Below are 14,103 nucleotides of genomic sequence, written 5' to 3' on the forward strand. Positions count from 1 at the left end.
ACACTTTGCATGAAAAGAAATAAAAAAGTGATTTGAGTCAGTATTATATTAATAATATTGAATTAACATTACAGCTGGGATAGGCTCCAGCCCCCCCACAACCCTGAAAAGGATAAGGGGAAGAGGATGGATGGATACATCCACCCTCTTCTCCACCTTAAGCATACAAGAGAAGCAAAAAAATATGAAATAAAACTCCTTCACGCTAACAGTAATGAAGCAGGTCACATCCTCCTCTCTGTTATTCTGGACCAGTTGTTGGAGTGCTTTGTGCCTGAGATCACGCTGGATGGAAGTTGAAGCCCGACTCATTCAAACTGATCTCGAATCATAAAATACTGAAATAATATTTTCAAGGTTCTATAAAAGTAATACATGAATTTAAAATGATGAACAAAGAGCATGAAAACGTGTTTAAAAGGAATTAAATTGTGTATGTTTTCGTTTGTATTTCAAAGTGTTTATATGAGTTGTTTTTATCAGCTGTATTACTTTATTTTCATGAAGTCAGCTTTGGTCCTCCGTAGCTGGACTGTCACAGGTCGAGCAGAGGGAAAGTCCACCGACATGACTGCACTCTTACAAAAACACAAACATAATCAATGTCTTTTTTAATGTAATCCTGGAGTTAACACAGTCTTATAAATTACTTCTCATTTAGACTTCATCTCTTAGCTAAAACTGTGATGTTTTGTTTTTAACATCATTTATATTCACTCTGAATGTTGCTAACATGTTTTTATTGACTGTAAACCATCTGATCATCTCAATGTTAATAAACCTGTGACTGCTTTTAGTATAACAAACCTACTGCGGTGTGTCGACTGAATAATTATTTTTATTAGAATAATTATTTGTGAGAAAATCAACGTTGGTGTGTATCGGCTCACTGAGTGTACAGGAAGGATGGGCCTACATCCTCAGTGGTGGAGGGGTTGGAGTTTGCTGAGCCCCCACACTTTTATAGGTGGACACGTCCTCTGTGGACACAGTGGGCAGAGGATGACTTATTGCAAAAAATTGGGTAAATGAACAAAAATGGTGAAAGATGCTTTTATTTATTTATATACATATTTATTTGTAGTCCACATGCATTGGCCAATCACGTCTTTGGTTGCATGTAGTTACTGTCCTGTTCTTCTTTTTGTTCACATGTAAACAAAACTGTAAACACACTGATACCCACTGCTATGGCGGCCATTACACCCATAGGCTGTAAATAAAGGATGGACGTTGGTGCATCTGAACGTGAAGCTTTGAATCTGCATTCTTTCTACAGGCCAACAGGGGGCAGCTGGTCTGGTTGGAAGAAATCTGACTGTATAGAAGTGCAGTCTCTAATTTCAGGTCTTACTGAATGCAACAAAACAAACAAACAAACAAAAACAAAGAATCTTCTGTACATTTCCACACAGTATATTAATAGAGTCTGTAAACAAGCCGCAGTTACCAGGATGCACACGACATCGTCTTTATTCTTGTAGTGCAATGTGAAGGTTTGGCCAGCAGATGGCGCCATGCGTGGTCTAAAACTGTTACTGTGGAGGTGAAAGGTTGGACTTTTAAATGGTCAGTCACACATTTTCAGTAACAATGATGAAGTCCTGAAGGAAAACTCGATCATTACCACTCAGAGTTTTTCTACTGAATAACAAAAATGTTATTGTCCAACAAAACTAGCATTTTTCTAAAGATAAAAAAGAGTCAAGTCAACCTGTGAACATCAGCCATTAAAAATCAGCTGATCAGTCACTTCCTGGTGGGCAGACTAAACCGATCCAGAGTCACAGCTCCCAACTTTGGAACAGCTTTCCTCAGCCCATCATTTACTTTATTTCATTCTCATGAAAGCCCCTCCCACAGTAAAAGAGAAAATATAACAAACAATACAATTATTCAAAACACATGATCACTATGAAAAGGAAAAATAAAGACATGCATCTGTAAACACATCAGCCATGTCCATGTCAGGGCAGCGACTGCTGAAAACTCATTTCATAGATTAGCTTTAATCTGTTTCCTGTTGTTTTGGGCTTTTGTTGCTCTAATGTGTGTGTGTGTGTGTGTGTGTGTGCAGCAGTGAATGCACCGCTGTGTGGACAGGTACTCTGGTCTTAATGTGGAGTTTTATCAGACTGTGAAACAGAAAATATTTGATCTGAATTGATTTTGAAAATGACGTCACACAGCTGTCTCGTCGCTTTCACAGATTTTTCTGTGAACAGATGAGCAGCAGAAGTTTTCAGCATTTTACATTCAGATGTTTCACAAACTGTTGGATTGTCTGTCTGGGATTTCATAGCCAGTCATGTGACTGCTGTCCCACCAATCAGCTTCACTGTATGTGAGACGTCTTATTTTTTAGCATTAAACTTCATGTTGTCTCAGCCTTTATGATGTGTGTTACTGGCATCAGATTCAAAATAAGAGCATAAAAATGAAGCAACTGAAAGTTCTGACAGGACAATAAAATATCAATAGACTTTATTGAATAGAGTTTACAATGAAGATGATGCAGAGCCATGACTGTAGTTTACAGACTCAAACAGCAGCAGAGACATTTCTGAGACAGAAAAATGTATATTTAATATCATAATAGAGCATAAATGCCCGATTCACTGACATATACGACATGTCTACTGTTATATTGCTGGGAGCTCATTTGAAATATAAAGTATGAAGTAGAGATGGCACGATACCACTTTTTTATGTCCGATACCGATATCATAAATTTGGATATCTGCCGATAGTTTTAATCAATAAAACTGTTTTTTAAATATCTTGCTGCTTTTTGTATAAGTTCATACTAAAGTTAAACAACAACACTAAAGCTATTCTGTTATACCTGTATGTAAAAAAAAACACACTGCACCCAAAATATTTCATAGATCAGCAACACTGATCAATCTAATAAACTTAAACCTGCTCCATCCTCCCTATTCTGGTGTTTTAAAGAGTACTTAGCAGAAATATTAAGCAACCTAACTAATAGGGTTGCAAACTCCCAGCAAAAGAAAATAGGGAACCACCCTCCACCTCATGATGCTTAATCGACGTAATCAAATTAAATTTGATGCAGGGTGGGAAAAAATTCACAGAAATAAATTATTTTTCAAGAATAATTAAATAGATTCAACATCTTTCTTCAACAGAACTGCAGACTGCACAGATGGTATCTTCCCAAAGGAAAAAGTACTATAGCTTACTAGGGTATATTAGACTTAACAGTTACTATATACAGTAATGGACTTCTATATATTTTACACAAGATTAAAACTTTGGGTGTAAGAGTCAGATAATTATTTATTAAAAGCTCGACATTTTAAATGAGAATAAGAAAGAAAAGTATGTCTCTGTGCCCCCTGTTCATGCCCTATCGGCCCCCCTGGCTAAACTTTGCTAGATCCGTCCCTGCACAGTTACCAGCCGTCAGCTGTAGAAAAAGATCCTGGTGTAGAAATAATATTAAATAAATTCTAACAACAGCTGATCAAGCTTAAACGTGCTGCTGTTGTTCAGCCGCTGGTTTCCTCTTTCTGGTGCAAAGTGGACCAAAAACAAACAAGAGAGACGATCAGCTGATCATTGATCAGTTTCATGATTGAAGTAGCAGCAGGAGAGAGAGAGAGAGAGGGAGAGAGAGAGAGAGGCAGTCGCTCCATATATCGGTTGTTAAGCTTAACGCAGGAATGCTTCTCTCTGGGAAAACTTCCTCGGAGATGAAATGCTGGTTTGAGGCTGCAAACACAAACAGCCGCTCTATCACGGGACTACACTGCTCCTACTTGCTACGATTATGAGCCGAGTTGCGCCGTGTCGCAAGTTTTGTGAGGAGCTTTTTCGATATTTAATGGATCGGATTACATTTTTTATTTCTCTCCGATATCCGATCCAGTAATTTGGGTCAGTAATCGGTCCATCTCTAGTATGAAGTCAAAAAGCTCAGACATCAGGCTGCTCTGAACACTCAGTTTCACCTTTTTCTCCTCTTGAACTTTCATATGTAGAGACAGGATATCATGAACATTTATATCTGAGACACAGGAGGTCCGCTCACCTGCTCACCTGCAAACTTTAGCTTCACCAATCAGAAGAAACAAAGAAGCATAAAACATCAGACACTCTGATCTGAGCTCAGGATAAAGAAGGATGATTTCCAACTGTCAGTCATGCAAAGCTACGCTGTTACAGTCCAGCAGTCAGAGTACAGAGATGGAAATAAGTTGAATTACACAGCAGATCATCTGAGGAACATCAGCCAATAACGTTCAGACTAAACCGACCCACAGTCTTCCTCCTCACAGTAACCGGCTGTCTCCTCCTCTCTGTGGAAAACCTTCCCATCAGGCTGCGTCCTCCACCTCAGCTTCACCTCCTCTCTGATCCCTTGCTCCACCAGCTTCTCCCTCACCTGAAACACAGTTTTCTCACATTAACAGAAGCTCCTCATTTATCAGCCGTTGTTTCTGTAGTGAGCAGAAAACGTTGTTCGTGCTGTTTCTGAACAGCTAAATGAACTGATGGGGATGAAACTGAAGAATTAGGCCTCGTTGCCTGTCATTGGTTCACTTCGTCTCCTCACAGTAATCTGAAATTAAATCTTCAAGTTACCAGTTAAAAAAAGGTTAAATAATACAAATCGTTGGGATTGCATTAAACGAGCCCCGTATCTCTGCAGCTGTGTGCTGTCACGTGTCCCTGAACCTGCACAGACTCACTGCTCTCTATCATTTCACAGTAGTTACAGTGGTCTGTTCCTTGTATCGGGGCCGTGTGACCTCTGACCTGCTGCAGGATAGATTCTTGCACTGTGGGGTCGTTCAGGTCTGCAGATCCCGCCCTCAGCTGAACCTTCACTGACCTCAGGACTGAAGGTTTGACATCTGCAGAGAAAGAAAAGGCTGATGAGCCCAGGAGGACCAGACTGTGCAGAAACACAGAGGACAGACTCACCTCTGGAGCAGAGGAAGGGGCGTTGGTCATCACAGTTACGACTGTTGAAGGAGCCTGTTGATCCGACTATTGTGGCACAGTTTAGACTGTTGTCAGGCTGCCAGGGCCCCCACAGCAGGTTGGAGGCTGTGCTCGAGTTTGACCACGTCCAGTATTTTCTGTACAGTCCAATCCAACTCAAATAATAAGATGGCATCGTGTTAGTGACCCGGCTGTTGTCCTGCGTGTCGTTGATGGTGCTCAGGTCTGTGTACGTCTGTCTGCAGTAAGACTGAGCATCAGACCAGGTCATCAAGATCTCGACCAGGATGTGTTTGTTAGTCGCAGCTGAAAGACAAACGATCAGCTGGATTCAAACCTGCAGCTGAAATGTTCAGTTTGTCAAACCCTGGAACCAAAGTCTGAAACACTCACCGTCATAGCAGACAAAGTAATAATAAGCTGAGCACGGTGAAGTGAACCATGATCCATATCCAGCTATTATCACACACTCATCAGTCCCTGGCTGTCCCGGGTACCACGAATTAAACCAGGATGACTGAACTGGACCAGTTTGAGACCATTTCCAGCTCCTGGAGAGTCCGATCCACGCCTCGGTGCTCCCCGCCCTTTTCTGAGCTTCCTGGATGAGAGCTGAGCTGTTAACGATGGCGAGGTCAATGTACTCATCTCTGCAGTGTTGCTGAGCATCGTTCCAGGACTTTGTCACGTTAATGAAGTAGAGCTGTCTGACTAACTGACCAGACTGAAGATGGCAGACCATCACGTAACCTGAGAGGACACGAGTCAGTCAGCGCGGTCACAGACTCACCTCAGCTCGACTATTTTAGTCATCAGGAGAATAAATTCTTTACATACGACCACAACGCGAATGTTTTGTTGACATCTTTAAAGACATGTTAATATATGTGTCCTTCAAAGGATGTGTAACTCGTGTACTGGTTAAAAGGTGTTTACGGTGCCTGTGGACACCTACACACTGGTTTCCTGCTGCAGGGCGAAACTCTCACATCAGGTTAAAAAGCTGCTTTAACAGTGCTAAGCTTGTTTTTCACTCTGGCCTTATTGCACATGTATTTGGACGATTTTTCCTCTTCAGTGTGCACAATGAAGGAAAACGACGTGTTAGCGGTCGAGGCTCAAAGCTGAACAACACGTGCACACGGACGTGCTAAAAGCAGTCAGGATCTCTTTCAGCGAGCTGACGGGTTTGCAGCGTTTCAGGCTTTCAGTCAGATTTCTACACAGAAAATTAAATCAAGACGTGTTTTTCTCAGCAGTGCACACAAACAGCCACGTCCATGCACTCTCTCTTCCCTCCTTTCTTTCTTTACTCTTTTACTTCACTTCACAAACACGTACCCTAAAGCAGATGACTCGTAATCTGGAGAGGAAATGGCGTGTCACAAATTTAGAGGATCATCATTTAGCCTGGAGAAATAGTTTGTTGCTTTATAAGAAAGCCCTCCGCAAAGCCAGAACAGCTTACTACTCATCACTGATTGAAGAAAATAAGAACAACCCCAGGTTTCTCTTCAGCACTGTAGCCAGGCTGACAAAAAGTCAGAGCTCTGTTGAGCCAACCATCCCTTTAACGTTAACTAGTGATGACTTCATGAACTTCTTCACAAATAAAATTTTTATCATTAGAGAAAAAATTACCAATAATCATCCCACAGATGTAATATTATCTACAGCTACTCTTAGTTCCATTGATGTTAAGTTAGACTCTTTTTTTCCAATCGATCTTTCTGAGTTAACTTCAATAATTACTTCCTCCAAACCATCAACGTGTCTTTTAGACCCCATTCCTACAAAACTGCTCAAAGAAGTCCTGCCATTGATTAATTCTTCAATCTTATATATGATCAACCTATCTCTAATAATCAGCTATGTACCACAGGCCTTCAAGCTGGCTGCAGTTAAACCTTTACTCAAAAAGCCATCTCTAGACCCAGCAGTCTTAGCTAATTATAGGCCAATCTCCAACCTTCCTTTCATATCAAAAATCCTTGAAAGAGTAGTTGTCAAACAGCTAACAGATCATCTGCAGAGGAATGGTTTATTTGAAGAGTTTCAGTCAGGTTTCAGAGTTCATCACAGCACAGAAACAGCTTTATTGAAGGTTACAAATGATCTTCTTATGGCCTCTGACAGTGGACTCATCTCTGTGCTTGTCCTTCTTGACCTTAGTGCAGCATTCGATACTGTTGACCATAATATCCTATTAGAGCGATTAGAACATGCTGTAGGTATTACAGGTATTGCACTGCAGTGGTTTGTATCATATCTATCTAATAGACTCCAATTTGTGCATGTAAATGGAGTCCTCTTCACACACTGAGGTTAATTATGGAGTTCCACAGGGTTCAGTGCTAGGACCAATTCTGTTTACATTATACATGCTTCCCTTAGGCAGCATCATTAGAAGACATAGCATACATTTTCACTGCTATGCAGATGACACCCAGCTCTATCTGTCCATGAAGCCAGATAACACACACCAATGAGTTAAACTGCAGGAATGTCTTGAAGACATAAAGACTTGGATGGCCACTAACTTTCTGCTTCTTAACTCAGATAAAACTGAGGTCATTGTACTCGGCACTGAAAAGCTTAGAAATATGGTATCTAACCAGATTCTTACTCTGGATGGCATTACCTTGGCCTCCAGTAACACTGTGAGGAACCTTGGAGTCATTTTTGACCAGGATATGTCCTTCAACGCACATATTAAACAAATATGTAAGACTGCGTTCTTCCATTTGCGCAACATCTCTAAAATTAGAAATATCCTGTCTCAGAGTGACGCTGAAAAACTAGTTCATGCATTTATTACTTCCAGGCTGGACGACTGTAATTCATTATTATCAGGAAGTCCAAAAAACTCACTGAAAAACCTTCAGTTAATCCAAAATGCTGCAGCAAGAGTACTGACAGGGACTAGAAAGAGAGAGCATATTTCTCCTGTTTTGGCTTCCCTTCATTGGCTTCCTGTTAAATCCAGAATTGAATTCAAAATCCTGCTCCTCACATACAAGGTCTTAAATAATCAGGCCCCATCTTATCTTAATGACCTTGTAGTACCATATCACCCTATTAGAGCACTTCGCTCTCGCTCTGCAGGCCTACTTGTTGTTCCTAGAGTATTTAAAAGTAGAATGGGAGGCAGAGCCTTCAGTTTTCAGGCCCCTCTTCTGTGGAACCAGCTTCCAGTTTGGATTCAGGAGACAGACACTATCTCTACTTTTAAGATTAGGCTTAAAACTTTCCTTTTTGCTAAAGCATATAGTTAGGGCTGGACCAGGTGACCCTGAATCCTCCCTTAGTTATGCTGCAATAGATGTAGGCTGCCGGGGGATTCCCATGATGCATTGAGTTTTTCCTTTCCAGTCACCTTTCTCACTCACTATGTATTAACAGACCTCTCTGTATTGAATCATATCTGTTATTAATCTCTGTCTCTCTTCCACAGCATGTCTTTATCCTGTCTTCCTTCTCTCACCCCAACCGGTCGCAGCAGATGGCCGCCCCTCCCTGAGCCTGGTTCTGCCGGAGGTTTCTTCCTGTTAAAAGGGAGTTTTTCCTTCCCACTGTCGCCAAAGTGCTGCTCATAGGGGGTCATATGATTGTTGGGCTTTTCTCTGTATCTATGAAGCGTCTTGAGGCGACATTTGTTGTGATTTGGCGCTATATAAATAAAATTGAATTGAATTGAATTGAACTTTATACAAACTGTTACAAACTGCTGACTATTAAACTGTCAATCAAACTTCTAACTGGAGCCAAAGAAACCTTTAGAAGTTTAGTTGACATGACAAAGATCTTTGGAGATTGTACGAGTGTTTCTGTGACTGCTTGAAGCTCGTTTACAGACACCTTTAAAATAATCCCTATGGAGCAGTTCACTTTGTGCTTTCTTTGATTTTCTGATGTCAAACGTTTTATTCAAACTATAAATGAGGCGACTGAGATGAGTCTACAGACCTGAGAGCAGCAGCAGGATCAGTCCACACCTCTTCATGACTGAGAGCTGAAAAACTGTGAAGACGTCCTCATGAATCTCATCTGCTCGTTCATTATTAATCACAACACTTAAAGCAGCATCAACAAAGAGGCAGACGTCTCTGTCATTCACTCATTTCTATCTAATCTGATCGTTCAAACAAAACTATCAAACATATTTAACATTTGAAACGTTCAACTTTAAAACTGTTGTCTTCGTTCACTTATCATCATTTTGATTATTAGAATAGCAGATAATGAATGTGTGAGATTATCAAATAAATCAAACATATGAATAACATACCGACACGATGAGACGTCTGTGCAGCTGTGACAGTCAGAACTCTTCCTCTGATATAAATGTCATCCTCGCTCCTCCTCCCACATCCATCAGGGACTTTGTAAAAGCAGCCCAGTGGTCATTACAGTGCATTTGATTAAAGATGCTCAGAGTCGTTAACTGAAGATGACTTATTCAAAGTTATTACAGATGCAAACAGACTGACGTCTGGCAGAACGGGCTGTGAACTGGAGCTAGACGAGGTCACGGGCGTCGAACTATGAAACTAGGACTGAGGCTAAACGCAGTAAACGGTTCGGTTTCAGGCTTCAGTGTCTGTGAGAGGAAGAACGTGCTCCTCCTCCTCCTGACTGGAGGTCAGCGTGTCTGCTGCATCATCAGCAAAGATGGACGCACTTGGAAATGTTTGTGTCTTCATTTGAATCCAAGGCCGAGGTTTGCTTGCTGTGCATGTGTTTGCATGGATACAGCGCTGATCCCGACCACTTCAGTCTTATTTGACTAATGTTGTCATTATTAGAATTGGGACAAAAGAGCGTTCAAGCTGGACTCCTCCAAACAAATCAGTGATGACGAAGACACAACCCGACACATTTCACATGTCAGTTCCAATCGTAGAGAACAAATAGTTTTTATTTTGTTCTTTGTTTGTTTGGCTTCAGCGTGTTTTTAATGATATTAGTTTTAGTGCATCTCCTCTAAAAGTGCAAAGCTTGCTTTGAGAGTCTCACACAGCACCACTTCCAAAGATGGAGGCTCAGTCACATACAAATAAAATGCACCGATTGTAAAGTCACCACTAAATTTCACTGAAAGTAAATAAAATGTTGTTTGTGTAGCGCCTCACAATGCGAAGATCACAAAGTGCTTCACAAAGAAATACCAAGGAGTTTAAAAGAAGAGTGAAACTTTTTAAATGGTCTGCATTTGTATAGCATAACATTTGGCAATAAAACCCATCCTGATCCTGGACAAAGAAAGCTCAGTGGTGGAATCAAATATGACATTTCAGTCAAAATTCAAGGTATTTATTTCTATCTCATATCATTTATGACCCCTGTGTGAAAGCTTTAGTTATATTTAAGGACAATATCCCAAAAATAAAGTCAGAGATTTGATCCGTGTGTGTTTCAGATGAAATGAAGACAAACTGATGTAAATATGTAAATATTCTTTTATTGATTACAAAACTGTGCAGTATAATTTACTTAAGATGTTGCAGATATGAGAGCATTAAACAGGCTGATGTTTGGAGGCTCTAACAGGAGAGAGATGATACAGAAACATGACATCTTTATAAAATAATGACACTTTATGAAGGGACAACTTTGTGTTTAAATAAGCTGCACACTTTTCCCACTGAAACCAGCACAATCCCACTGTGATGAAAACAATATTTGAACTAAATATATTCTGGATAAATCAAAGCATTATTGTCTGTGGTTCCCTTAGTTTTCCTTCGTTCCCTGCAGATCCTGCAGGACAAACAGCAGTGAGTGGTTCCTGTATGCAGCTGTTACAGTTTGTGTTGGAGATACTTCTGCAGATACAGGAAGCAAATATCGAGAAAGTGTTTTCAATGTTTTTTTCCTCCTCCTCTTCCTCACACACCGTCCTGGATCTGTCCTGGTGTCTCATCAGGGGTGGAGAGCCTCCGTCTCCTCTCACCTTCTCAGGCTCTTCTGACTCTGGACACTTGCAGAAGGAAATCAACCACAGCAGTCAGCAACAAAAGCAGCAGAAGTTCATCAAATATGTGAACGTGCAGGATGAAAACACAGTTTTCTCGTATCATCACAAAGACACACTTTATGTGTTTTAATCAGAGAGAAACAGGATCCTGCAGAGTGTTGGTCTTTATAACAAAGGTGACAAACTCAGGTTGTTTGATATAAGCCTGACAACAACCGCAGGAAACAGGAGGAGGACTTCTCCATCTACTGTCTGTCTCATTATTAGTGCTTTATACAGGATGAGAGCTCTTTAAGGACCAACTGCAGCACAGCATGCTTGAGTCTGCGTCCTCACCGCAGTTCGCGGGCCAGATATTTGCTCAACCGTCTGCTCGGTGTTTCCTGAACCGTTTAAGTACGTTTGGCTTCACAGCGACAAACAGACGGAGCTTCGGCAGAAACCTGAACTAACGGACCAAAGAGCGCGTTAAACGGCGATATCACCAACGTCACGTAACTTAGCCGAAGGGTCGCTAAACGTGACTTTTTAAGACTTTTCATTACGCTAACATTTGTTCCGCGGTATATTTGAAGTGAGATAAAAGCCCAGCGCTTACTTTGAAGACGGTATTTCTGCGCTTCACTTCGGCCGCCCGCCATTTTTCTTCAACCGTTGACTCGCAGTGAATCCTGGGATATGGTGAGCGCGCGGCTTCTATCCGCGTGCTCGTGCGTTCTGTGTGACGTTACTGGCAGATCAAAGGAATTAGCTTCTGCGTTGATCGTCACAGCCACGTCACAGGCAGGGAAAGCCTTAAATAGCGGCTCTCACACAGAAACATTACTGCTCATCTGTTTGCAAGTTCAACAGTCGGCGTTCTCCCAAACAAGGAAATTATCCAGCGGTTCTCTCAAACCCAGAAAATCTAAAGTACTTTACAACCATGTCAACACGCAGTGTAAATGACAATACTGTCCTGGTCACACCAGACCAGATTGTGCCACCTATCAACAGGTGCTTCGAAAGGCTCTCTGGAGCTCAGTGGAGCGCGATAGAAGGTGGCACATGCGACTCAGGCGTCCGAGCGGTGCTCGCTGATATGATTTGTGAAATCATTCAGATCGCCTCTGTCAGAATCCTCAAAAATGCCCTTCCTGTTATTCAGGATCGCATGAGGAAGGAAGATGCGGGGAAAATAAGCCCGTGCCTCGGAGTCTCCATCTCAGCCGCCATCGCCGGCGCTCTTAACGTCAGGGAACAGCGACATGAGAGCGCTGACGAGCTGACACGGATGGTTGAGGAGGAGATCTCCGAAAAGGTCAGCTCAACGGTCAAACTCATTAGAGAAAGCCCCGATCTCCCGCAAGACCCCGCCGTTTATGTGAGCGGCAAATGTAGTAACATTAAAAAGCTGCACCGCATGGTTTGCCACGCTGCCTCGTGCCTTAAAAGGCATGTAGCGCGTAAGCTGCGCTGCCGGTGCGCGTCGAGCGGCTCTGATTCCGGTACAGAAAATACGGATTCAGAGATGTCCGTGAAATTAGCAATCGCAGAGATTTCTGTGATCCTGTCATCGAGGAGCTCAGGTGGAGAGATGACAGATAAAGATGAGGAAGAAACTCTAACAGAGATACTTCACAACATGGATTTAAGCAGTGAACAGCTTAAACCCAGTGAAGAGCGCTGTGAGAGGTGCAGCTTACCCAAACCTGCCTTTAATGCAGGATTACTTATCAGCATGCTGAGAGACTTCTTCTCCAGATGTTTGCCATCCACCTCTCACTCCGAGCTCAAACGCAAACAGCGCTTTGCCATGTTTGCGAGAAAACAATTTGAAAAAATCACAAAAGAGCTGAGAAAAGTAATAAAGGCAAACAGAAATTTTTTGGTTTGTCTAAAAAACATTTGCAAGTACCCCAAAGGTAACGCAGTGCCCTCAGATGAAGGTATCCTCCCAGGGTCCCAGAGTACAGAGGCTCATCGAGCCCCGTCCCGAAACACACTGCTCCGTTACATTCGTTCCTCTCCCGTCAACTTTGAGGCCATTAGATCAGACGTTAATCAGTTATATGAGAAATTAACTAGTGGAGGAACCAGAGATTTTACTGTGGAGTTAACCGCAAAAGTCTTTGATCTACTTATGACGGATCGACTGTATCAAGTCCCCGAACCTGTAATGGGTAGATCCCTCTCAGACACCGTCATCTGCAGGACTCCACAAGCAGCACATGGATCACAGCGTCCCTTTTCTGCCGAAGTCCTCTATGTGCTCATAGAAGACGAAGTAGAGAAGTTTGTACAAAAGCTGTTACTCTGGGTGGAGAACGACAGCCAAGATCAGCTGATTCAGGACAAAGTTTCTGTGGCTGTGGAAGACATCCAGAAAATTATTAAAAGAACGAGGACGCCGACAAAGGAAACGCGCACAGATTCAATTGGCAGTGGAAGAGACCCTGTTCCATTACCCGTAACACCAAAATCTGGGAGCATTACCCCAGAAAAATGCTCTGTGGAACCTGATCAGACACCAAAATCTGGGAGCATTACCCCAGAAAAATGCTCCGTGGAACCTGATCAGACACCAAAATCTGGGAGCATTTCTCCCCAAAAACGCTCTGCCCATGTTTCAGGCTCACCCAAGGATTCCTCTGCCATGTCAGAGATGAGGTCAGTGTCATCTTCTGATGCTGAGAAAATTTCCGATGACCTCGCCATTATCCTCATGATGAGAGTCATCAGAAAATCAAAACCTGCAACTCAACACTTTTTTGCCAGGGCAGCATGTACTACAAAAGAAGTAGACACGGTCCTGAAGCGTCTGAGAGATGTGATGCAGCCTGAACTCAGCAGCACAGAGTCTGCCACAAGTCTGATGAATGACAAGAAGAAGTTCATCAAGAAAATGGCCAAATGCCTCATCAAGGAGTTTGGCTCCCCAGACAATGTGTTAAAGGCTGCAATGGCAAAGGATTTGTCTTTTGATGAGGCTCTGATAAAGCATCTAAGAATGCTCCTCGGAGTCATCCCCAGTCCTCCCAAAAAGTCCAAAATTTCCAGGTTTTTTTCAGCGTTGGGAAAAACTCTGGGAAAACCCTTTAGGTGGTTCACTAAAGCCAGAGATGATTGAAATGACCATCCTGGCTTTTCCCCGCCGCCCTGCTTCTTTTAAC

General features: G+C 42.2%; 1 protein-coding gene and 1 long non-coding RNA gene across 2 annotated transcripts in view; one reads left to right on the top strand and one right to left on the bottom strand.

Annotated features, from left to right (window-relative positions):
• LOC146520819 (uncharacterized) overlaps nucleotides 1-14,103 on the top strand; it is a 447,384-nt gene that overhangs the window by 140,569 nt on the left and 292,712 nt on the right. The window lies entirely within an intron of this gene.
• LOC146520825 (putative C-type lectin domain family 20 member A) lies at nucleotides 703-9,087 on the bottom strand. Its single transcript, XM_085157083.1, has 5 exons — nucleotides 8,941-9,087; nucleotides 5,368-5,724; nucleotides 4,954-5,280; nucleotides 4,786-4,883; nucleotides 703-4,411 (listed from the first exon to the last, which is right to left on the bottom strand). The coding sequence occupies exons 1-5, from the start codon at nucleotides 8,975-8,977 to the stop codon at nucleotides 4,274-4,276; spliced, it is 957 nt and encodes a 318-aa protein (XP_085013209.1). The 5' UTR covers nucleotides 8,978-9,087; the 3' UTR covers nucleotides 703-4,273.

The sequence above is a fragment of the Neolamprologus multifasciatus genome, chromosome 4 (assembly GCF_963576455.1).
Source record: "Neolamprologus multifasciatus chromosome 4, fNeoMul1.2, whole genome shotgun sequence".
NCBI lineage: Eukaryota > Metazoa > Chordata > Actinopteri > Cichliformes > Cichlidae > Neolamprologus > Neolamprologus multifasciatus.

Excerpts from the sequence above, each read along its gene's own strand:
- LOC146520825 (XM_085157083.1), bottom strand. The coding sequence starts at position 8,977 with ATGAAGAGGTGTGGACTGATCCTGCTGCTGCTCTCAG. Across the intron at positions 5,725-8,940 it reads GATCCTGCTGCTGCTCTCAG|GTTACGTGATGGTCTGCCAT; the intron begins GTCTGTAGACTC and ends GTGTCCTCTCAG. Across the intron at positions 4,884-4,953 it reads CCCCTTCCTCTGCTCCAGAG|ATGTCAAACCTTCAGTCCTG; the intron begins GTGAGTCTGTCC and ends CTTTCTCTGCAG.